Source organism: Vulpes lagopus, chromosome 15 (genome assembly GCF_018345385.1).
Source record: "Vulpes lagopus strain Blue_001 chromosome 15, ASM1834538v1, whole genome shotgun sequence".
NCBI classification, from domain to species: domain Eukaryota; kingdom Metazoa; phylum Chordata; class Mammalia; order Carnivora; family Canidae; genus Vulpes; species Vulpes lagopus.
Window position 1 is genome coordinate 34,792,361 of NC_054838.1, and position 26,708 is coordinate 34,819,068.

At 36.8% G+C, this 26,708-nt stretch overlaps 1 protein-coding gene across 10 annotated transcripts in view; it reads right to left on the bottom strand.

Moving 5' to 3' along the window:
• The window catches only part of DLG2 (discs large MAGUK scaffold protein 2), a 1,981,735-nt gene that overhangs the window by 881,035 nt on the left and 1,073,992 nt on the right, over window positions 1-26,708 (bottom strand). For 2 of the 10 annotated variants that reach the window (XM_041730235.1, XM_041730231.1), the window contains exon 1: window positions 14,165-14,628. The exons of the other annotated variants lie outside the window; for them this stretch is intronic. In XM_041730235.1, the coding sequence (XP_041586169.1) occupies window positions 14,165-14,242 (78 nt within the window). In that variant the 5' untranslated portion in view covers window positions 14,243-14,628. Of the gene's footprint in view, window positions 1-14,164; window positions 14,629-26,708 lie in introns of those variants that run through there. 10 annotated transcript variants of the gene reach the window in all.

Consider the following 26,708-nt stretch of genomic DNA (forward strand, 5'->3'; position numbering starts at 1 on the left):
TATATAATATGTATATAACTTCCAGCCATAATAATCTTTGATTATGAACTGAATTCTTAGTATTGTATTATGTTGTTTCAACAGATTTAGCTCAATTCTGGGCACTTGTTACTGATGGTTTGCTATTGCAGATGTGTCAATTCTCATAAAAAATGTTTTGACTAATGAATAAAGATATGAAGTTGATGACAAGGTCTCTCTCTTCAATGAATATTTAAGCCTTGTTGAGATTTGCCAATAAAATTTCATGGCGGAGATGATTGGAAACAGACTTTTTATAATTGGTTACATATATTCTACTTTCCCAATTTTATCCTTGATGGTGCAGCTAAACCATTGCAACAGCTATTAGCACTATCAAAGTTGTTTTCCTTTAGACCCTCAAATTAATAAATGCTAAGGAATATTTTAATTAGCCTAAACCCAAATTGTCATTATTAATTTACTAGTTACATTACAATACCTTGTAAAACATTTATGGTTCAGTAAATGGAGTACCTACTTTCCAATGATCACATGCCATGGCTAATTTACTACATAACTAAATATTTAATTACAAATCTTAGTAAAGCTAAAGGTACACAGCCAAAATTAAATTGCATTACTTGAGCAAAATGCTTAACATCATTACTTGGTACATTATAAAATCTTCTCAAATAAATAATGGAAGTTCAGGCATTTGTAACTATTTCTGAAACATTCTTAAAATAGCTTTAACAGGTAGATGGAACTACTGTAATTTAATCAGTAGATTTTTTTTTTTTTTTTTTGTAGGGAGATCAGAAGGGGAAAGTTTGAACATTTTTATACTAAGACCATATTCATATGGGTATAGAGTTTCTGTTTGGGATGTTAAAAAGTTCTGGAAATGGATAGTGGTGATAGTTGCATAACACTGTAAATGTATTTAATGCCACTCTTTGTAAACCTAAAAGAAAAATGATTAAAATGGCAAATTTAGTTATTTTTATATTATCACAATTAGGCTATATTTAGGTTTGATTAGTGTCTCCCTTATCCACTACACAATATATTCCTTGAGGACTGAATAGGCCACCATCATACCTCAGCTTCCTAGCATATTGTAAGGCACCTTCCAAATGAATAAACTTATGGACTATTGAGATTCTTTTCTGCCAATTACTCAAAGTTAATGGCTATTTTCTTTAAAGGAAACAAAATAGTTCTATTTAAGAAAGAAAAGCTATTTGCTCAAGCAGTGGTTAAACTGTATAAATTATAAATAGGTATGATATGGAAAAGAGGTAATACACATTCTAGAACATAGAATGTTAATTAAAAGTGCAAAAGTAAGCCATCTTCTGGTATTTGAATGTTCTCACATCCATTGAACAGTCCCTAAGAGCACAGAAACACATGGACATATCTGTATCTCCGAGCAACAAATAGTGATGATGAATATTGATTCCTTTCCAAAAGCAGAGCTGGTACTTTGGGAAGACAGAAGTTCATTATACTAATTAGAGGCCCTTGCCCTACCTCTTCAGAGGATGTTCTCTTGGGTAGATATCAAGGCAGACACTCTTGGGTAGATGCTTTTCAAATTAATGACTCAACAACCACATGGCAATAATCCCAGCATCTCTGGCGAGAGCAATGGCTTAAATCAGGGCTAGAGCTCACAGCCACCTTCTCAAAACACCTTCGGTAAAGCTCAGGATTGCTATATGGAGGCCGAGATTTGCATGCCCATTCATGCCAACATTGTGGAGCACATGATTATGAGGCAGTTCAAAGTAGTCCTATTATAAGTCAAAATCATAATCAGAGTATGAGATGGAAGAACTGGCCATTCATTTGAGAGGTTTAGTGCAACCAGACTCACCTCCAAATCTCCTTCCTTTAAATGGCCTGTTTCACAGTATTTATTTAAAAACTCTTAGATAATGCCTGTAATATCTCTTCATTCAGTCCTCATAACAATTCTACAAGAGAGGTACTGTTATTCTCATTTTCTGGATGAGGAAACTGAAGCCCAGAAAGTTTCAGTAATTTGCTCAAAGTCCCACAGTTAGTTAAGTAGCAGTGCTGGGATTTGAACCCATAAACACTGGATTCAGAAATAGTGTTCTGAAATACTACACCCTTTTGTCTTGATATATCTTAATAGAGGTGTTAAAAGTAAGAAAGGTTAATTTAGTTTAAAGCATTTTTTTCCTTATAAGAACACTATGCATATCCACATGTGCTACCTAAGAGCATAGTTAGACCAGGTGTGTTTTATTCTAAACTTGGAGAGTGCGGCTCTGTGTATGAGAGATATGCCAGGTGGTTTGCAATCAGGCATGATCCCACATCTCTAGAATGATAAGATTCAGAAAAAAAAAAAAAAAAAAAAAAACAACCAGAGGGTCTGGAAAAGCAGAAGAAATAAAAGTGTTGTTTATACTGCTAAAGCACATCTAAGACTTTGCTTAAATTGTATATATTCTTTTCTTCCGAATCTATACTTGAACTTCCTCAGCATAGGGACCGTGGCTTAATCATTCTGCACCCTTTATAAATCTTAGCACGGTAGTAGTGGTAGTAGTAGCAGCAGCAGTAGTGTGCAAATGAGTCTTTGTTCCCTACCAAGGGGCAAATAAACATTTGTTAAATTCTTAATTGACTTAAGAGACCATAGCTAACTCATTTATTTTCTTGAATTTTATTTTCCTATGGCCAGCCTGAGGTCAACCTGGAAACATGGAAAAAATATGATTTTGAAACTGTTCAAGACAACCAGGCAGGTGAGTTGTAAGAAACTAGGAGAAAAAAACATAAGTTAATCTGAAATGTATTTAAATTTGTTTTCTAAAAGACATAGCATAGTTCATAACTGCTAGAAAACACCATTTCATGATGCTACATTTCATCCTGATTTTCTTCTTAAAATGCTGGAGAAATGACTGATACTAAAAGAAATTTTTATTTGTGTATCACATAGCCCATTTCCATAAAGCTCATACAGATTCTAGAGATATGCAAAGAGGAAAAAACTTTAATAAAATAATGGATCATATTTGAATTAAACATGATATTCAAAATGTTACACTTGGGGAGTTAACCGAATGTTATATGCTGAGAGAGCAAGAGGCAAAAATGTCCTATAACATCCTATGCCCTCCATAAATTAAATCTGAGAACATTAAAAATGGTGATAACAATGAAAAGTATTACTTACGGAATGAAAACAGAAAATAGAAACAGATTAGTGAAGATATTTGCCTCTAAAAATCTCAAAACTGTGCATCCTAGAGCAGAGGTAATAAAGATGGTTATTTCTAAGAAATAGATCCAAAGTGGCTCCATTCATTTCACAGCAGGAACATTCAAAGTAGCAATTAATGCAACCACTGGTGTGGAATTGTTTTCCAAATGCCATCCTGTTGGATAACTTTTTTTTCTTTTTCTTTTTTTTTTATGCAAGCAGGGCTCAGAAGTCACAGTGAATTTGGATCAATTATTTACTGAAAATATCATCATAGTTTATGAAAACCGCCATCCAACAACATGAATACAGCCAATAATACTTTTGGTGAAATGGAGGAACCTATCAGTTGCTGTTTATTTCAGACTAAAAGGATAGTACTTAAAATTCCTTGAGATCTGATCAAAGGAAATAAATGTGGGGGCATCCATCTCAATGGTGTGTGGAGCCACTTCTGGCCAGAAGAAGGGATGGCCTGGTATTTGGAAGATCTGAGTTCAAGTCCCAAAAGTTTGGCTGCCAACTGCACTGGCATGAAATTTCCCAATCCTCATGTTTCCTGCATGCACAGTTTGCTTATTTGAAAGACATGGGCAATAATGCAGCAGGGTAGTTAAGAATGTGGATTCAGATCTAGGTGGCATGGGTTCAGATCCTGCCCCTAAAACTAACACTAATTGTGCATCTCTGGGCACATTAATTGACTTCTATGTACCTCATCTGTAAAAACGAGGACATAATAGTATGTAGCACATAGGATTATTGTGAGGATTAGCTGAGTTAGAACATGTAAAACCTTAGAACAGTGACTGGCTCATCGTAATGACTTTTGATAAGTCTTCATTAACATTTCTATCAACATTTGTAAATGGAAGGTTCCTTCTGGTTCTGATATACAATATACGGAGCTTGCCCTCTCCCTTTTTTCCAAGACCTGAAATAAAGCTACAAAGGTGATGTGATATATTCACCAGCTGGGAGATGAACATCTTGAGTCATTCAGCACATAACACTTCACTTCAAATAAGTAATGTGCCTTGACTGGCATTCACCAAACACACGGAATCACTCTCTTGAAAATTGCATGGTATGTTTCGAGAGAGGGGAGGTATGAGAAAGGTAGGAGACAGGGCAGGGTGGGGGTTAGAGTTTTTATATGAATGATCTAGGATTTATTTTTTAAAAAGGAAACAAAAACCTAGAATTCACCCTTAGTCAGTGTACTGACAATTTTCACTTGTTAAGATTATCCTTAGTAATTATTTTCCTTAGTAATTATTTTCCTCTAACAAGTGGCAGGGATATAATCACACAACTCCTCACTCTCTAAAACTAGGATGGGAGGGTAAGTCCATTCTGAAGCCCCAGGGAGTAGTAGAGTAAGAGGTATCACTTATGAAGGAGTTACCAAAAGCTGCTTTGCATCCCTTCTGGAATGATGCAGAGTATGAAAATGAATGGACTGGGGAATCCCTGGGTGGCTCAGCAGATTAGTGCCTGCCTTTGGCCCAGGGCACGATCCTGGAGTCCCAGGATCGAGTCCCACGTTGGGCTTCCGGCATGGAGCCCGCTTCTCCCTCCTCCTGTGTCTCTGCCTCTCTCTCTTTCTTTCTGTTTATCATAAATAAATAAATAATTAAATCTTTTAAAAAATGAATAGACTGAAGGAAAGGAGAGAAGGAAGGAGGAAAGAAGGAAATATTAAATGTTTTACAATGAACCAGATGCTTTACATGAAGTTTTTAATTGAATCAAAAAACCATGCAAGGATGGTTATCATGATTTTAAATATATGAGAACATTAGTAATTAAGGAGATGCAGTTATTTGCTCAAGGTCACCCAACCTGTAAGATGTTGAGTCAAATTTGAACTCAAGGCTGTACTCTTCCACTGTCATATTGTTGTTTTGGGGTGTGTCAACAAGAGCATTTACAAAATGTATAAAGAAAAGAGGTCAATAAAGGTGACAAAGGATTTATCCAAGGAGCTTAAGAAATAATGACATGAAAATAAGTCCTAGGCCAGAATGATGTTCAGGAAAGAAAAAAAATATTTTTCTTATTCTCTATTATTCCAACCAACAACCTCCTCCAAGTCCCCCACAACCAACATAGTTTTTTCTCTCGCTCAGCACATTAGTTTCCACTTTTTCTGTGCTAGAGAGTCACCAAAATTTCTCATGTCAAACTGTATCATCGTTCGATACTTCTGTGAAAGTGACACCAATGTCACTGACTTCTGCCTCAGACAATTCTCCTTTCATCATATCTTGCTGCAAACAATGGTGAAAAATTGGATGCCCTCCTCATAGTACCAACTTTCTCCCACAATCAGTGTTGAAGAAATGTGGAGTGCACAGAATAGAAAGCAAAAAATTTCTGTTTGTAAATCAGAGTAACCTACAGTAACAAGTGGGTGTGAAAGGGAAGAATTGTATTTGAGGAGTTTTATTTTATTTTCTTATTTTATCAAATATCCTGGGTGAAAAGTTAGCATTCACTTCTCTTGCTCTGTTGGTTAATAAACAGAATATGAAAACAACAGTGATCCTTCAAAACCAGCTCATTCCTTCCCTTTGCCCGTGACTTCTTCCTGCCTTTGCTACTATATGACCAATTTTAATAACTCCTCCTATCTCTTTCACAAGAGTAGTGGATTATAACCCTGCAGAGGCTCTGTGCTTATTAGAGCTTACATGCTTTGGAGGAAAAAGAATATTCAATTGGCTATATATTTTTCCCTAGCAATGATAACCCAACTCTGGGGACTAAACATTGGACATTATTATGTATGGCCATCATGGCATCATGGTATATTAGTCTCTTCAAACTGCTGTAACAAAATACCAGAGATTAGGTATATTATAACATATTATTCCCTCAAAGTTCTGGAGAATGAGAAGTCCATGGTCAAGCTTATTGAAGGGTTCAATATCTGGTGAGAGCTCTCCTCTTGGCTTGCAGACTGCTTCCTTCTCACTCTCACATGGTGGAGAGAGGTGAAAAGGAGGGAAGAGGAGGGGAAAGGTAGAAAGGGAGAGGGAGTAGGAGAGGGGGGAAGAGAGGAGGGAGAGAGAGAAAAAGAGGCCCAGAGAGAGAGAAGAGAGAAATCTTTCTCTTCTTACAAATACACTAATCCTATCAGATTAGGACCTCCCTATTACCATCTCATTTAACCTTAATTATCTTCTAAAAGCCCTATCTCCACATCTCAACATATAATCACATTGGGGGCTAGGGCTTCAATATATGAATTTGAGGTGGGGAGATGCCATTCAGTCCATAGCAAGTGTGGTGGGGATTCTCTACTAACCTGACTTTTCAGATTGAGAAGGTATAAAAAACAAACAATTCATACTCAAATATAAGCCTGAAATCTGGCATGTAGGACAAAGCAGCTGGAAAATTTCACAGTTTGACATATCATTGTTGGTAGTTGAAGAGAACTCTGGTATTCTTTGTTTCATTTTAGTATTAGTGGCATGGAGAATGGAAAAGAAAGAGAAACGGAACCTCTTACCCCAGAGCTATATAATGCCTCATATTCCCTCTTCCTTCAAAGAAAAGAGGCAATAAAGAAGTGTTTCTTATCTTGCTCCCATTTTGAAAATAGGTAGGTTTTCCACTATATTCTTCTTACTGATACTTAAAGACATTCCAGGTCTGTTGTGTATATTCATTTGACATACGTTTTCTTAATTTTTCTTAATGTGAGGCACTGTTCTAGGTGCCAGGAGCACAAATAAGATAAAATCTTTCCCTTTAATGACTCACAGCAAGTCATAATTAGAAGCAGAGAGCATTAAAATTGAAAGGAATGTGATTGCAGATGAAGAACCCAGAGATTAAGAGACTTAGCCAATGTAGCACAGGCGGTTGGGACAGAGTAGTTGACACACAGGCCTACTGTCCCCTAATCCAGTCTTTATTCCCATATAGCTCAGAGTTCTCCATCCACTTCAGTCATTCAACCAGGGTTTATTTAGGGTCTACCATGTGCTAGGTAATAATTTAATAATTAGGGGAAATAAGACTACCTCAGATGAATTGAGTGAATACTATAAAGCATTATTTAAAGTGAAATGTTTTTTTCTATCAACCCCCCAAAATATAGTATATATAAATAAGACTTGTACCTTATCTGATTATCAATTTTATCTCTATAAGAATCATCATGGTTGAGCTCCCATCTCAGATGGGAGAGTTTCCCTTTCCATCTTCACCATAGGAATACCATTCTGCAGTATACTGAAGACAAAACAAAACAAAACAAAACAAAAGCTATTCTGCTCTAAAGTTCTATAAACTGTACTGAAGGTAAATTATCTGGATATCTGGTTCCTAGAGGACCCCCAGTGAAAAATCTGATCTTATTTCCAGTCACATAGTTATTCAGCAGAGATGAGGCACAAGTAGATCAGAAGATGGCTATTGTGCTGGTCTATCCCTTCTTCACATCAATGGCTCATCCAATCCAAGAAAAGCTTAAAGAACACACGAATGGTTAGGGTGACAGGCTCTGATTTCCGCCAGGTCTGGTCCTGAATGCTGGTTTCACTATTTATGATTTTGGAAAAATTCTGCAACATCTTATACCTCAGTTTCTTCAACTATAAAATTAGAGCTAAAATAAGATTACCATAGAAAGTAGTAGGGAGGATTAAATGAGATGATACATGTAAAGTGCATGTCATTGTACAATGCAGTACTATTATTATAACAATTTTACAGTGGTTTTGTGACCTATTATCTTCCTCCCCAGCCTACCTTCTTCTCCTACATTTTAGCCATATCTTTTATCCTGTCTTTTCCCTCTGGCTCCCTCTCTGTCCTGCTAACAGCTGCACTTTGTGTTGTTCCAGGGTGGGTAGCAGTGCTGGGACTTCAGACAGGTGGTACTGCCCATTTTGTTGCTTGATTTACCTGCCAGGTGACAAGGGAGAACTGCAAGGCTGCATTCAGCATGGACAAACACCTGTCCTGTCACCACAGCCAGCAGACACCGCCGCTGAGTCATGCTGCTGCTCATGACCGATGAGCTCTTAAAGACTCAGAAGGCTCTAAGAAAGGGACTTGGGAGGACAATCTGTCCATCTCTCTCAGGGTCAGGGTACTTTTCAATCTGCCATGAGGCAAAAATAGATGTAGGAAGATTCTATCATTCACTAAGAATTGGAGAGTCTTCAACATCAGGCTGTTGCTTCTTATGCTTAAGCTAAATTTCTGAATTTGCATTTATATTTATCTTTTAAGGGGAAAAATTAACTTGATATCTAGCTCACTGTAAACATCTGTCATATATACAGTATAACATACAGCATATATTGTATAATATACAGTACTCTGTATGTACTATAGGTATACAAACGTACGCACACATACATACAGAGCGTCATTTACTGGTTCAGAGCTTGAGCTCTAGAGGTAGATATGGTGGCTAATTCTAGCTACCTACTGGTGATGTGTTTTTGCTCTAAAAACATCATAATGGTAACTAACTCAGAAAATCCTCATATTAGCACATTTCTTAGCTCATAGAAAGAACTCAGCACAAGTTAACTATCATTGCTATTTAGACATATATATTGTGAGGCCAGAAGGCTTTTGTAAGTTTTCTGATCTGCAATCTAAATGGTCCCAGATTGATTGCTTTTCATTTATTTCTTCTATAACCTTCATTTCCATTTTCCTTCTTTTTATTTACCTTCCTAAGTCCAGAATAGGACACGTGATGCCAGTGGAGTCTCATCAGCACAGAATAAAATGTGTGATATATTTTAGGATTATCTACTAAATTTCCTTATGCCAAGTATTGTTATGATTTGTAAAGACATAAAAGTGATTTAATAGCAAGTGTAACCTTAAATATTTTATTTATATTAATTCATTTATCCTCAAAATTAACCCATTCATTACTCATTTTTTAGCCATGCCATACTTTATTGATTCTAAATATAAACTTTTATTTTTATATTTGAACATCTCTGAAATCAAGATACATCTTGCAACTGAAAGTGTGTTATAATTCCATTGAAAATCTTTTTTTTTTTTCTTAATAATACATGAAATAATGGAGCATCTTGCAACTGATGACAACCTTGAGTCAATGAAGTAGAATATGAGAGATAACCATATTCCAGGCATTCTTTAGGCCTTGAAGTAAGGGAAACAAGATGGGACAGTCCTTCATTCAGAGAATCCACATTCTGATGAAGAATAAGGGGAAGGAAAGATGATTACAGCCAATGTACAAGTAGCTGTGGGAGCCAATGGAAGATCCATACTGGGCTGGTAGGGGCCAGGGAAGGTTTCCTAGTGATGGTAATGTCACTTAAGATTGGTGTGTAATTAGTGAGGAATATAGCTAGTTTGTGGCTTGCTAGCTAGACAAATAGAAGAAAAATCCTAAAAGCTAGAAAAAGCAGGGACATTCAGGGATTCGAAAGTAGTTCAGAATGCTCAATTTAGAGTTTCATGGAAGAGGGGCAAGGTTTAGTGGTAAAGGGAAAGCAGAGGTCATATCATGATTGGCCTTGCAGACCATGTTAAAGGGTTTGGATTGATCCTGAGGACATTGGGGGTTCTACTAAAGCATAGGTGTTACTTCCATTTCACAAATAAAAAAACTGAGGCCTAGAGGAGTCAAAATGACTGGCTTTAGGCTGGATAACAAAGAATAAGACTAATTTAAATCCTTCTTTCCAGGTCTTTACTTTAAGCTCAATTCTTTTCATGTTATGCTAGGGTCACTCAGTAGTATGTAGTCCATACTGCCAGCAAATGCATTACTAATTTATCCTCTATTTTAGTCTATATTGAATTTATGTGTTTGGTTTAGATGAAAAGGAAGGTAGAACCAATGTGATGGTTCTTAAAGAATTCTTAAAGGTGACTATGGCCTCATGTCAGGATATTCGGGCTCAGTTACATACATCACTTGTAGGTTATATATCACTGCTAAGCTCATGCACAGTTGTGTCTATTAGATGATGGATACTCATGCCAATCTTTCCTAAATGCATTATGTATCCACTTTTCAGGGTATATGCTTAAACAAAAATAGTTAAATTTAACAATTAAAACAAAAACAAATGAAAGAAGCAATGCTGATGGGGCAGTGATGGTTCACAATATCAAGGGTTTTATACTCTTGCATATTATTATGTCACCAGAAATTGCATTTCAATTTATTTCAAAGCTTCTTCAGCTGCCCTTTTAGAGTAATACAATCTAGAGATGGACTAAATTAAGTAATTTAGGTTGAAATGTGACAAAAATGCTTAAAAGTAAGACACTAACGTCTGAATTAATTACATAGGGTCAAAAAAAAAGAGAGAGAGAATAATTATCTGAAAGGAGGTATTCTTTTGTAGCCAGTCAGTTTTGATTTCATATTATCACATTTAAAGTAATTTTGTTCAAAGAATTTATTGGTATGCACAAACTGTCTCTTTAATGAAAGAATAGCAAAGAGCCTTTTGCTTTTCTTTTTCGAAAAATGACAATGTGAATCACCTAATATCTTTGACTCACTCTAAAAAGAAAGCGCATCTGCAATTGCCAAGCATTTAGGTTCCTTTTGATGAAAGACACATTTGGTTTCAATAGAAGAAGCAATGAGTACAAATGCCAATGTTTAGGTTATGATGATATGACAATTACTAGCTATTTAAAAGTAATAATAGGCACCAGGATGATAGCTTGCTATACTTACCCAACTAAAGAGGACAAAGAGTGTAAAGTCTTTAATAACAGGACAGACAATTGTCTATTCAAGATAGCTTAGGTAGAGTCTTATCAGAAATAAGGGGGCTGAGGTACAGGATCAGTAACTTTGATTCTGTAAACCTCATGACTTTTGAATTTTAATATCAAAAGGGGGACAAGACAAGAAGGCACAGTTAACCTTATTCAGGCAAGGTAAGTAAATGACAGATGGAAGAGAATGCTACAGACTCAAGGAGTCAGTTTTGGAATAGCTTGGTAAAGTTGGGCTCAAATTCCAGCACTGATACTTACTACTAACTTAGTGTGACCTTGGGCTAGCTACTTTTCTTTCTTGGACTCAAGAAAAATGATTTCGACCTTATAGGATTGCTGCGAAGATGACATAAAACTGTATGCATAAAGCACCTGCTGTATAACGTGTGTGGATGAGGGCTACCATTATTATTGTTGTGCTTGTTATTATCATTACATTCCATGCTGCTATTTAATTCTATTGGCATTGAATGAGGTAAAAGAGTAGACCAGGCAACCATGAATAAGGCATACTGCATGTTTAGGGATGGCATTTAGGCTTGCACATTCCCAATTAGCTTTTCAATTAACCCCAGCCTTGAGGAATACACTTCCCAGACCAAACCTGAATGCTAAAATAGGACTGATGGGCTATGATGGGTGCAGGTTGTTTTATTAGAGTAGGAGGAAATAAACTATGCTACCTATTGCAAAAAGAAGCCAAAATTTACAGAGGGTAGTAAGATAAACCCACAATCACTATCTATGATATAGATTTATACCCCCAAATACTAAACATGCTATGAATCTAGCAATAGTTGCTTCACATTTAAATATATCAGTCACTTTGTAAATAAAACCCAATAATGATCTCATTTTATTCATCTTCCTCCATTTTATAATAAAGTATGACAACATATAGTCAGCAGCACTTTATATCCCCCTTCGTGTTTGCAATTATGTGATCTCTGATGCTACAGCAATACTTTATATGAATTTATTCAGCTTGCACTATCATTTGTTAACTGTCTTCTCAGTTAAACTTTATTACTGAACTCATTAGACAAAATATTAAGCCAGAATAGTTGGTTTAAATAAGGCATATAATACAATTAGGCATAATGAATAAATAAACTATTTCCATTCACCAAGGATCAACTGAGGGCCTTTGTTGTTCAAGGCAGTATACACCTTTTAATTTATTCCCGGAACTCTGTTGAATTACAAACCCATGAAAAAAAAAAAGATGCTATTTTCCTATTAGTTATTATCACCTGGCATTCAAAATGAACTCCTCCTAGCTCCCCCGGCTAGCACAAGGTCATTCAAGTTAATAATTTTCCTTTAGTCTTTATTACTCAGAGAGCAAAACTTCAGTTCTCCAATGTTGATTTCCTTACTCCCTGAGTAAGAGAAATAAATAATTTAAAGCCAACAACCCCACCTTTGGTTTCTTCTTACCTATCCTAAGCATCAGCCTCCACAGACTGAAAGGGAGGTAGGTAGGTATTACAGGCACTTTAATAGTTTCTCCCCAGTCTCAAGAAGCAGGACCCCATCTTACTTTGTTGGATTACCATCCTTTTAGGTTCTATACAAAGCGTTTTCAGACTGCTGTTCTCCACATTTAGGCCCAAGCCTGAATTAAGTGCCACTGGGAGATTCAACTTTTCTTTGCATACTAATTTGGCATAAGGCATTATCTCCCTGTGGCTCTCAGAGCCATTTGTGGTCCTGACAGTCCTCTCATCCATACAACCTATAATTTTCATAAGAAGAAGGCACTTTTTCAAAACATTTGCTCCAATAAGAGACCTACTTACAAGTCTGTTTCCTTAAAAATCACTTGAGGAAAAAAAAAAGCCAAAACAAAAAACAAAACCCCCCAAATCCAACTGTTCAATGTATATGCTGCTGGTACATGACAATTAACATTTGCAATCTTGTCACCTGGGATATACAGAATAGGAAAGGGATCAATTCTACTCATCCTTGCCCTCCTCCCCCACCACAAGTACCATTAAATAACAAGTCTGTCATCATTCATAACAATCCTTTAGATCTGGGCAGTCTAAAGATCTACATCCCTAAAGTCAGAACTCCAATAATATTTTCTCTTTTCACACTACAAACAATCATATCTCAGGTTTATCCCTGGATTCTTGTCCATGTTATCAGCATTTCCACTCTAAAGGAACAAATAACAAGTCAAAGTGAAGGAACCTTTGCAGTTGGGAGGAATGACTATGCCACAGGCCAGGGAAACCACCTATGGGTCAATCTCACGAGGAGATTTAAGGCAGAAAGGAGACTGGACCAATGATCCTCCAAGAAATATGGTAAAAAAAAAAAAAATCTCAATTTCATAAAATTTTATATTCTAGGGAAGTTTCCCCAACCCCTATCAAATTGAACACAAAATTTCCTAAAAATGACAATTTGGTCAGTGCCTCTGAAAGCAGAGGACAAATTAGAGAGGAAAGCTTGTAATGCATCTCAAGACTTACAGGCCATTTTATTTTCTTAGAGAAAGATAATTAATGAGGGAATTCTACACGGAGGTTCTCCAGGAGGAAACAACTAGTCATGCTGAATAAAAGAAATACAAAGCCACTCTCTAAATGGCCATGGCTACCCAATTACAAATATAATTCTTACTCATTGTAAACACTTTTGAAATGATGGCTTGGTTGATCTGAAAAGATACCAAGCACCCCTGTGGAGTCTGGTCAACGTTGCTGAGAGTCCCAAATACGTGTTCTTAGGACACACACACTAGGACACAAGTACTGGAGGAAGGCTCCAGGATTTATTATGCCCTCTTCAGAACCAAACACTGTAGTAATAAAAATAATTCTGTGTAGCAACAAGTTTACTAGAGAGCTCCTGGAAGAAGCAAATATTTCAGCTGCTCAACTGCTTTCACTCTATGCCATTTAAAGCAATATTAAGTCTCTGTCGAGACACTCTATCAATTGATGATTTCACCTAATACTCTGATTAGCGGATGATCCCCCTTAACCCCCGGTGCTCCCTTCCCAAGTAGCAGAGCTCCAGGAGTTACCCCTTCCGTGAGTGGCATGGACCGCGTTCCCAGGGAGAAGCAGGTTCTCATCCCAAGCTAATAAAGACTGCGTCTGTACCCAGACTGGCAGTCCAGGGCAGGCAGTTGGCAAGTCGGAAAGGTAATCCTCATCCCCACTCCTTCCATACCTTCTCTGATTTAGCCTTCCTGGCGTTGTGCACGAACCTGCGACCCAGCTTCTTGGCATACCAGATAGAGGCAAACATAGCGATGCCAGTGGAAGGGATGCACAATGAAGCTGCTGCACAATCAACTTCCCACCTCGGCTCAGAGACGAACGGATCCGGCTGGAGCTGTCACTTGCAGGCTGTTGCTTTCTCAGTTCCTCTCATGCTGGTTAGCCGAGGCAGAGGGTGGGAGGCAGGAGGGGGTGGGGCAGGCAGTCCCGCTCGGCCGGCCTGCAGGTACATTCACATCCTGCCAGCAGGAGGTCCGGGCGAGGCGGTGCTGCCTTCAGGAGCCGGCTCGCACACATCCAGTCCCTAAGTGTCTGTCTGCGGTTCCTCGGGCACCGTCACCAAAGTCCATGTGTGTCAGGAGGAAGGGAAGCCGCAGCCAACTCCTCCGGGAGGCGGCTCACCTCCCGCTCGAGGCTCCGGCATTTGCACTCCTCGCTTGGCTTCCCTCTGTCTTGACAGTACGTGCTGGCGGCACTGGCCGCGGAAGACAGATCCACATACAGCTCACAGGTAGATCAGCCAATACAGGAGCTGCCAGGCACGGGGGGGGGGGGGGGGGGGGGGACGCGAGGCTACCACGGAGCTGGCCCCGGGGCCACAAACAGGTGTCCCTGGAGCCTGAACCCCGCTGGAAGCTCTAGGAATCCCCAGCTGTTAGGTGGCTGCAGAGAGAAGTGCCTGCCCCCTGCCCCCTCCCCAACTTCTTTTGGTCCAAGGAAAAGTCTTATCTCTCATCATCAGCCAGTCTTATGGACAGCTTGCAAGAGCAATACTTTAGGTCTATGGAGACTGGACTGGGACAAAGGGCAAATGAGCAGGAGAAAAAGTGTCCTCCCAAATGCTTGGGTAAAGGTCCTTCGTTTTCAGACACATCGTTGCAGACACATAAAGCAACAGAGGCCTCTCTTACAAGCACAGATTTTCAACATGGGACCCGGGGATGGAGAGGGACTTAAATCTACCTTTCAACTGAAATAGAGCAATCTTCTTCTTCTTCTTTTTTTTTAAGCCTAGAGTTTTCTTGCAGTAATATCCACTGACAAATGAAGGACTCTAATACCACTTTTGGGAAGACAGATTTACAGAAACTCTTAAACCATGCTCCTCTGAAGAATTTTCACATTTGATTCTACCACCAGGTGCTTTCAGCTCCAAGTATCTTATTAGGGCTTAGATTATTACGTGAGGCATTTTAAAGATAGAGTCAATTTTAAGGGACAAGTGCTTCCTCCAATGGGAGATAGCAGTTAAGCTTTTATCCATCTTACTAAAGGACAAAAAATAGACTGTTCATCTTGGCAAGGAAAACTTTCCTTTCAGTGATATACAGATGAGAGTCAGTCCAGTAAATACTTGCTAGCTGATCAGACAGGACTGCCGTAGGAGCACCAATGGCCCAAAGAATGTCAACACTTACAGACACTGGAAAAGAACCCCCTTCTCTCAATATAAGTCACTTGAGGTTTACTCTCAAAGAGGATTGGGTCCTCAGTCAGCCAGAAGCTCTTTTATAAGCTATACAATAGTCCTTCCTCTTATATGTGGAGGATGCATTCCAAGATCCCCAGGGGATGCTTGAAACCATGGATAGAGCCAAACCCTACACATACTACGTTTATATTTTTTTTCCCACACGTACATACCTATGATGATGTTTAATTTATAAATTAGTCACAAGAAGAGATTGGCAATAATGAATAGCATAGAACAGTTATAACAATAATTATAATAAAAGTTATGCGAGTGTCATCTCTCAAAAATAACTGATGGTATTGTCATCAGCCTTCTTGTAGTCACGTGAGATGATATAATGCCTTCGTGATGAGGCGAAGTGAGGTCAGTGACGCAGGCGTTGTGACATAGCATTAGGCTACAGCTGACCTTCTCACGCTAAGTCAGGAGGAGGATTATTTGCTTCCAGACGGTAGTTGGCTGCAGGTCACTGAAACCTTGGAAGCAAAATCATGGATAAGGCAGGATTTCCGGGTTAGATATCCTGGTAGGCTACTGGAGGCAGAACAAGGCAGTGTGGGATAGGGCAGTGGCTGTCAAGACTTACGTTTACCTTACTCACTAAGGTAACACTGCTGCCTAAAACAGAATTTAGTTTTAGCACAATGAGATCAATGTATGTTTGTTGAATGGATAAATGACCTGGTTTTTAACTAGGGCTTTGCTTCTAACCTCCTTGTTCTCTCCCAACTTGATTTGCCTCCTCTGTAAAGTAAGACAGTTGGGCAGATGATTTTTAAGGCCCCTCCCTGCCCTATGAGTCTATAATTCTGATTATGAGTCTTCATGTGAGTGCTGAACAGAAATGTGTAGTGCTCACCAGGGATACAGACTCTGGTAAAATGACTCTGTGTTCTGAAAAGCTAACAGCAGCACCCTTGGGGCAACCCAGATCCTTCTACCTTCTTCAACCTGTGCAACTGCCACCTACGGTTTGGTTTTGCCATTTGCTGTTTCTTTTGCTCTGTGTTCCCACTTCCTATGAGCAGGACTTTTCTTGAATTTCCTTTGTCACTCTTCAACAGCCCCTGTGCAAAATTCTCCACATCACGCCCTGTACTCTTTGGAGGCAAAATGCCACAGAAATCCAGCAAATAAATAAATGATAACTCCTGCTTAGTTTTCAAAGAGCTACTCGGCAGGACCACAGCTTACCCTAATATTGCCATGATGCTAAAGGTATTCATTATTCCTTCATACAAGTTTGTCCAAACCACATTTTCGTTGAAAGACTATTCAGTGAACAGAATAAACTAGATCTAAAGGGGAGGGGGGCAATCCTTCCTAAATTAATGAGTAGAAATTTCTGTTTTTAATATTTTAAGATGGAATTAGTCAATAAAGAGGTGAGAAAAAAATGTTGAGCTTTCAAACCGCTGATATCATAGAGGGAATCAAAGAATAGTAATTTACTCTGATGGGAATGCCAGATCAGAAAATAACGTTTGCACTTTCTTCATAAGATAAGCTTCCCTAAGTCACTAAAACTGGGGCTTGGAAAGATCTTTGATGTTTGATCATTTTGTTGCTTGGTTTTGCTTTTACATTGAACCTTCAGTGACCTTCCTCGCAAACCTGACGCAGAGGCTTTATTAACTTTTACAGGATGGAGCTCTTAAGAAAATAAATTGGGTCTACCAGCTAAGATTTAGCTTGAAAAATAACAAGAATAACTACAGTCTGTACATTAAATAGGCAACTGACGGTAGAGAGGGCAGCGTGGAGTAGGTCATTTTGGTCAGGACCTAGGCCTGTGTTATGTGACCACTTAGCACAATGTAGGTATTCAAATTATATTCGTTGAATGTGTCTATGGCAAAATAGGAAAAGCCTCAAACTGGAAAGACTAGAAGAGGCAATATAGAAGCATATCCACAAATTTTCAGTTGTAAAAGTTTTTTGAAAGCTGGGTGTTAAAAAAAAAAAAAAAAAAAGAAAGCTGGGTGTTTTGTCAATGGAATGAAGTCATTGCCATAGCTGTACAACCATCTTCCCAGAGTTCTCTAGGGGCAGAGATGCCTGCTACACAGAGGGTGGCAGCTGCCCACAGTAACTCCCTAAGAGTCTCTAACCATTGCTCTGCTGATTGAGATAATTAACTTTTGTAGCTCTGCTGTGTAAGGGAAACAAGTTTTTCAGATTCTTTCCATCTGTATATCATCAGTACCTGGACAGACCTTTTCCTTTATAATTTCATTTTTAATACCTCTCATATGACAGAAGCCTACCGGTGCAGCTGAGTATGAGATGCAACATTAATCCTTTTAAGCAGCTTTGGGTTCATGCCTCAACACACACACTGTGTGAGCCTTCTCAGAATTCTCAAGGTAAATGCAATGTTTAAATCAAGCCATTAAGTATTACACAACTACATTTTCTGCCTAGCACATGAATGATTTCTTTTTAAAAATCACCTAAATATGTCACAGATGATTATAAAAACAGAGTAAACATTAAGCCCTAGAAACTAGTGTCTGGTAGCTTGACAAGCTATCTAGGTTAGGTGTTTAACATACACCAAAGACAATACATGTTTGACAATACATTTATACACTAAACAAGTTAGTGTATAAAACCAATAGGCATTCAAATATTTGAGTTGCTTGCATACTTGATATTCATATTTATAGCCCTTTGGTTAACATCTGATATTAGTCTGTTATTTTAAAAAGTGGGTGTCAGAAATACACTACATAGAATTTATGACTAAAGGAATATAAACATAATATTTACATTTAATTCACAGGAATACCAAGATGTTGATATCAGTTATCTCTGTAGAGGATAGGGGAAAAGGAAAAATAGAACATTTACATTTCACTTTGTATGGTTGTGTAATATTTGAGTCCTCTACAATGAGAATGTATCAGTGTTGTTACTTGTATAATTCAAGAGGAAAGCAATATGTTTTCACAAAAATGTATTGATTACTTACTAGGGGCCTCCAAATGAACGAGATATAATCCCTCCTTTCAAGGAGTTCTATACAGTTGGGAGCACAGATGTATAAAGAAATTTCAGTGGAGGATGGCTTTTTAACAGATATGTGAAAAATAATGTGGGAACTCAGGAAAAAATAACTGTTTTTTGGTTTCTATATGGTATAAGCAAAATAATTATCACCAATGTATATAAAAAAGCAAAGGAATAGCTAAATCTCTCTGCATGTTTTATTTGTGTGAATAAGAAAAATGATCACTCTAACTTTGTATGTGTATCAAAATGAATGTGTGTAAATTGATCCAGTTGCAGATAGCTATATTTCTGCCCCAAAGAGACAACCAGCCACAGATAAGGATGGAAAAAATATTGGAATCATTACAAATAATAAACCCATTGACTCTAATTATAATGGGCTAACTACCTGGATTTTTTTCTGTTTTTAAAATCATCAATATCCTGCATGGCTGTTTTTTTTTTTTTTTTAAACATTTAATCATGATATATTGAAGCATCTAGAAATGTAAGAAAGTAATATGACACTCACCCACGTGCCTACCACCCAGATTTAATAAATGATAATATTTTGCCATATTGGATTCAGATTCATTTTAACGAAACAAACCATAATATAATCAAAATGTCTCCACTTCACTCCACCTCAGATTCAGCTCAAAATAATGTTCACTAACCATTTTTGTACCTCTCCCCCTAAATACATACAACTTTATCAAGAGTACATACTTCAAAATATAATTGACAGATCATAGAGTGTCTATCTTAAACTTTCATTAAAAATTTCCACCAATTTGCATTATTAGTAGTTTACACAGGTCCTATATTCTAGATGGCATGGTATAATCAGACTTACTAAGTTTTCCCAAACATAATGTATTATGTTAGCTTCTGATGGTTGGGATGTGCATCGTCTTGATTACTGGTGAGATTTAGCATCTTATATGTTTATTGGCAATTTGAATTTCTTCTATTCTATAGTGTTTGCCCATTTTTAAATTAAATTATATTTATCTCACTGATTTGTAAAATTATTTTATGTATTCTGCACACTGATTCCTTGTTTGTTATAGGCACTGAAAATATTTCCTCTCAATCTGTGACTCGTTTTAAACTTCATTTATATTTTATCATATACATATTAATCCTCATAAAAATTTGTATTGAAATTTATCAATATTTTCTTTCATGAAAAAAAACTTATTTTACGTGTGTACATTTTTGTATCCCAAGAAATTTTTTTCCTTTTCCATGTACATTAAGTAAATACATTATTTTGTATTTTCTTCTAAACAATTTTTTTTCTTTTTACAAGTAAGTCTTAATTTTTTTTTAACTTATGGCATGAGATAGGAATTAATTTTCCCCATATATATGGCCAGTTGTATATCTTTATTTAATTAATTTATTTTTTGCTGGTGTATAAGAATGTTATTACTTTCCCTTACTGACTTATAATGCTCCTAAGTAATATGTCTAGATCATATTAATGTACATATAATTGTTTCTGGGTTCTTTTTGGGTTGTTCTATTCTTATTTACCTGGACTAATTCCACATTATCTTGATTAATATGCTTTATAATAAATATTGATATTTGAGGAGCTATTCATCATTTTCACTTGATCTAACTTCAAATTAATTTTTATAAAGTTACAATATTGATCATTTTAATACTACACCAAATATTCTGTTATTAGTTTTCAATATCTCATCTTTCTCTTGTAGAAGTACCATTCCCAACCAAAGTAGTCATTATCAGCATCGTTACTTTTTTTACTATTAAAGATTACTCAAAATATCTCAAAATATCTCTCACATGCTATCAGTTTATTTTCTCGTCATTATTTTTAGCATCTGAACCCTCTTAAACTTCTTTCTTACTGATGTGCATATTGTAATAGTTATTTCTGCAAAATATGCAATGGTTAAACACGCTCAATCTTTTTATATTTTTCCTGAATGGCCCACATTCATCTTAGAGTTTGAACGATAGCATGGGAAAATGGAGATGTCTGGACTGACAGTGATTTTCCCTCAGCATTTTGAAGATACTACTTCATACTGTCTTCTGGCGTCCATTTTTAAGAGAGCTTTCCGCTGTCAATCAAATTGTTCAGTTGTAAGAACAATATCTCTTTTTTTAATAGTTTATTCAAAGTTTTGTTTTCTATTCAAACTACAGTTTCAATACAATTTTTTTCTCTAAAATTCTGCTTGGGAGACACCTGGGTGGCTCAGTGGTTAAGCGTCTGCCTTTGGCTCAGGGCGAGATCCTGGAGTCCCGGATCAAGTCCCACATCAGGCTCCTCGCAGGGAGCCTGCTTCTCCCTCTGCCTATGTCTCTGCCTCTCTCTGTGTCTCTCATGAATAAATAAAATCTTAAAAATAAAATAAAATAAAATTCTGCTTGGAACTCATTATGGTTCTTTATTATTTTTTTAATTCTCGGTTTTTTTCAAGTATTCTCCCTCAATCTCTCCAATCTCTCCTTCAAAAATCCTGTAATATTTTTCCTGGACCATTTCATTTGACTCATCCTATTGTTTCATATATCTCTCACTATTTTTCTCCTTCTTTTCTTTGTGCTATTTTCAGGGGTATGGCCTTAGCTCTAATTAATATTTTTTTCTGAGGTTTTAATCTATTGTTTTACTTATCTACAGAGTGCTTTTGATTAATGAATTTTATATCTATGTTATATATATATATATATATATATATTTAATTTCCAGTGATTCTATATTTTTCTTTTTTAAATCCACTCAGTCTTTTATAAGGGTATTCTGTTGGTTTATGATTTTTATACCTTTCTTTGTCATATTTTTAAGTTAAAACATTTAGTTTGTAGTCTTTATCTGTTACCGTTTTTACTCAATTTTCATGGAAGTCTAACTCTGCTGATTCTGCTCATAGTGGATAGTTTTTGTAGGTAACTGCATTTTTATTCTAAAATCTTCTTTGATAAGACTGTACTTCCTATGGGAGTCCCAGGAAACCTTGAGTTATGTGACTCTTGCTACAGAATAATTTGCATATCCTTCTGCTAGTTGCTCAGAAGTTTCATTGGTCATGAGTGCTTTCATGCTTACTATTCAGCTTAGTGTTATTCTCTCCACACAAAAGGGTTAAGCTTACTTTTTTCCGTTTTTTCTCCACCCAAATAAAAACACAGTTCCTTATTGCTTTCCTGAGCTAATGAATAAAGTTTTTTAGAAGCTCTATCATTAAATTACAATCTTTAGTTTCAGTTTTATGCAGGAGTCTCAGTTTCATTTCTCTTCCTTCAGTGATCATAAGGTCAAATGTCTCGACCTTCATGGGCATCAAAATGGCCACCCTCTTACCCCAATGGCTCATACTGAGTCCAACATACCCTGGGGATGCCACAGTCAGCTCAAGAAATTACTGCTCTGGCTGTCATTATATTCAAACTCAAACAAGTCAAACTGGCATGCCTCTAGATTAACCCCAAAACAAATGAAGAATTTAATTGGGCTGCACATGAGATTTTGGGTTTAATAAGCATGTTTAACAATCATATGTATAAGATGTACTGCAAAATGTTTCATGCAAGAGATTCCAGAAAGTCATTTACTTAAAATGCTATTCAAAAGTCACTGTCATATAATAATTAATTAACTAGAGTTAACAGTGAGATAAACCACCACTACCAAATTTGTGACCTTAGACAAGTAACACTAAATATATAAAATATAATAAGGAAACTATACCTGTGAGAACAAAAACAAGTGATATACAAGACCACAAGATGGAAGAGTTTTCTCAAAACACCTATACAATGTTAAAGAATGAGTAGGTGAATGATTTTGTAATAGAGAATTCAGTTCAACCTCCAAACTTGCATGCCTTGCCAAAGCATGCCACAAATAAGTGCATTTAAACACCACTTGTCTAACCTAAGCCCTTTCAAATGGTAACTTTCCTATCGATTATAATTCATTATGCAGTCCACCGTTGTACCTATCCCAACAAGAGAATTATTTTCATCCATGGAAGTGAAGTGCTAATTTGAGAGTCAATACTCTTAGTTTTAATTTTATTGTTACCAATTATATTACCGCTGGGTATTATACTATATAATCATCTAAATTCCCCATAAGATCAAATAATCTATTATTGCATGACACAATGCCCCAAAAATTGATTTGTAAGTCAGTGACCTTTCAAGTTCAATGGCCATTTTTGATGAAGTTGTAGTCTTGCCATATCATCTTTTGGGTCCTTACAAAAGTATTTTCTCGTTCCCTGACACACACCATGTACTTGCATCTCTGTATATGTGGTTTCCCCTAACTTGCAGTCCTTCCTCTCCACCTTACTTCCTGCTGCCCACCATCCTACATGTGACAAATCCTTATATGTGTTCTGGGATTTGGCTCAATAATTCTCTATGAAACTTTTCCTGATCCCTCCAGACACAGCCAGTTTGTACTCTTGTACTAGAACTAATATTCCCTATTACAATTAGTACATATCCCAGGTTCAGCTCTTATTACACTTGTGACTACTTTAAATTTGAATGTTTTCCCCTAAGCGACTAAGAGCAGTTAAAAAAAAATTCCCATGCCTTATTTCTTTTTGCATCCTCAAGATCTGCATAGTCCTTTGCATATAGCAGGCATTCAATGTATTAGAATAACTTAATAGTTATTTGTTGAATGAATGAACAAATGAGTGACCATATCACTTGGATTAAGCTGCATCATACCCCCAAGAGAAAACAGGAAGGCACTGTAGAGACATATATTAAGCATTTATTACCTTCTATTTGTATTTTTACCTCGCATTCATCTTCATAATATAAGAGATAAATCAAAGTCACTGTAAGAAGGGCTCAAAGTGCTTTGAAAAACATTTCAAAAGGTAAATCAATGAGACTTCTTGACTCATGGCCTTCAAGTTATCAATTTTTTTCACTTTTTAATTTTCTCCTTTCCTTAGATAGACACATGTGATCTTTTACAAAATTTAATAAATAGAACCACATTCCTAAATAAATAAATAAACTCCCCTTTCATTGCCTTAAAATAAGACCTATTAATGAAAACATACAGACTATTCCTTTTCCATTTGGCCACCTACATTAAACAGAAACAGCAACCGCTGAAATCCTCAGTACAAATGTCAATTGCAGATAGTGTTGCTGAAAATAATCCTGAAATTAGTTGCAGCCTCTCTCCAGCTTAAAGACTATATGCAGGTAAAAAAAAAAAAAAATACTATCACTATGTTTTATCTTTCACAGATGAATAGAGAGAAAAGGGAAGAAGACTGACATGCTGGCTACTTCCTCCATGTCAGCTACTTTACCTTAAGCATTTTTATACAAAATTAAATATTTTGTCTTTAAAATACATGAACTACTTTGCCCCCCAAGGTACTTAACATTCCTTATCTCAGTACTTATCTAACCTCATACGTTTTTACCGTAGTCATATACTAAAAGTATACATTTTTAAAGAATGTCTGCCATGTATCATCTGAAACATGCCACACCTTAGGAAATACATCTAATTGAATCACTTCAAGATACCTCTAAGTCAAATAATATTACTTTCCTTTTACAAATTCAGAACTACATTTCTTGAATTAAGTAACTTCTTCAAGGCCATTTTCCTAAAAAGAATCAGGCTTTGAATCCCACTTTGCCCCGCAATTCTTGATTTTCAAAACTTCTCTGGTCTTCAGTGTTCTTACCTTTAAAACACACTATAACAGCACAAGAAATATCATGAATTGCCTTAGAATGAAACAAAAACCGAACAAATGGAGAGGGAGCAAGGGCAATAAGTTCAGGTATCTTTCAGTAACCCATGAACTGGAGTGGGGAAGACAGGCTTTCTATTAGAAAGAAAATTTGAGTTGGGCCCTAGAAAACAAACCAAAGGAAAAAAAGACATCGATTTGCCAGGAGAAACTGCATAAGCAAAAGTAAAAAGGCTAGAAAGCATGAAATATATTTGAGAAACAGCAGAAAGTAAGGGAAAAAAGGCAATAGCCAAACTGATTAAACAAAAGCCAATAAATGTTTAATCATGACAAACATGTTCAGGGTGGAGACCAGGGAGAATGATGAAGGTGTAGATATGCATAGGGTATTAATCAGGCGAATAGTGGTGGGGAAAGGCAAGGAGAAATACAAGATACATTCTATCTTGATATTCTACATTAGATTGGGGTCCCGACTCACTTCCTTAGCACAATGCATTATTTTCCAAAATATTTATCATGATGACAATTATCTATTTAGCTTATGTATTTCTCTTGCTTTCCTTATGGGACATTCCATAAAAGCAGGGACCATGCCTGTCTTTTCATTATTGCTGAAACCAAGTGCTTTGATGAACAAAGTGCCTGGTGCATAATAAATTATCTAAAAGCATTTACTAAATGCATGAATAAAAGAAGGAATAACTGAGGAGAGAGAATCAGTAAAATGTAACAGATGCTTTATAGGTTAGAAACATGGAGTCAAAAGCAGATGAAGATTTGAGCCCTGGAGAGTTGGAGACATCTCTAAGACAAAGGAAGAATTTGCTTTACAGTATCCTCTTCCTTCATTTGACTTTCTCTTTCCTCTTTGCCTCATTAGAATTTTAAGCATTCTTATTTTACAGTCTTTGTCTGAAATTTTCACTGGTAAATTTCTTTTTTTTTTTTTAAAGGATTTTATTTATTTTTTCATGAGAGACACACACACACACACACACACAGAGAGAGAGAGAGAGAGAGAGAGAGAGAGAGAGAGGCAGAGACATAGGCAGAAGGAGGAGAAGCAGGCCTCAGGCAGAGAACCCAATGCAGGACTCAGTCCCAGGATTCTGGGATGACGCCCTGAGCCAAAAGCAGACGCTCCAGGCATCCCTCACTGGTAAATTTCTTAGACATTTAATTCTATCATTTGTTAGACCTGCTGATTCTTCCTCTTGGTCAGTACCTTCCAAGGGAGAGTTCTAAATTTTCTTTGTAATTCTTCTAAAGCAGAGATTTTTTTTTTTTAAAATAGGAAGTTTCATTGCAAATTGTTTGGATGTTTTCTACTTTATTGTATTCTAGGGGATTTAACCTGCATTATGAGATTTCCATAACCATATAAAAATAAAATGGGTAATGTTATGTTAACTTTTAGATGGTTCAAATTGTAATGGTTCCAGAAAACAAAACAAAACAAAGCAGGAGTATGTATATCTGGTAAGAAATGTTATAAAACAATCTCTCCTCCATTCATCCCTTTATTTAATACTGACTTGAGTGTTATTATATGCCAGCCATATTTCTTAGCAGTGGGGATATAACAGTGAACTAAACAGACAAACGTACCTCTGGAGCTCACATTTTAGTGTAGGGAAGGGATAAAAAGGAATATAAATATCAGCATATATAGTCTATTAAATATTGATACACGCCAAAGAAAAATTGAAACAGGTACATAGAATAAAAAGTGTTCAAAGGGGTTAAATTTTTTGAAGATTTGATTAAGGTAAACTTCATTGAAAAAATATTTATTCTTTAAGATTTTATTTATTTATTCATGAGAGACATACAGAGAGAGGCAGAGACATAGGCAGAGACAGAAGCAGGCTCCATGCAGGGAGCCCAATGTGGGACTTAATCCTGGGACTCCGGGATCACTCCTGAGCTAACGGCAGACACTCAACTGCTGAGCCACCCAAGTCCCCTTCAAAAAAAAAATATATATATATTTAATGATAGGCACACAGTGAGAGAGAGAGAGAGAGGCAGAGACACAGGCAGAGGGAGAAGCAGGCTCCATGCACCGGGAGCCCGACATGGGATTTGATCCTGGGTCTCCAGGATCGCGCCCTGGGCCAAAGGCAGGTGCCAAACTGCTGAGCCACCCAGGGATCCCTAAAAAATAATTTTTGATCAAAGATCCTAATGAAATGAAAGTAAGTCAGAAGGCTATCTAGTGAAATAATATTCTGTGTGAAGGCCTTGAGAAGAGATTATGCTGGCTTGTTTGATGATGACAGTAAGAAGGT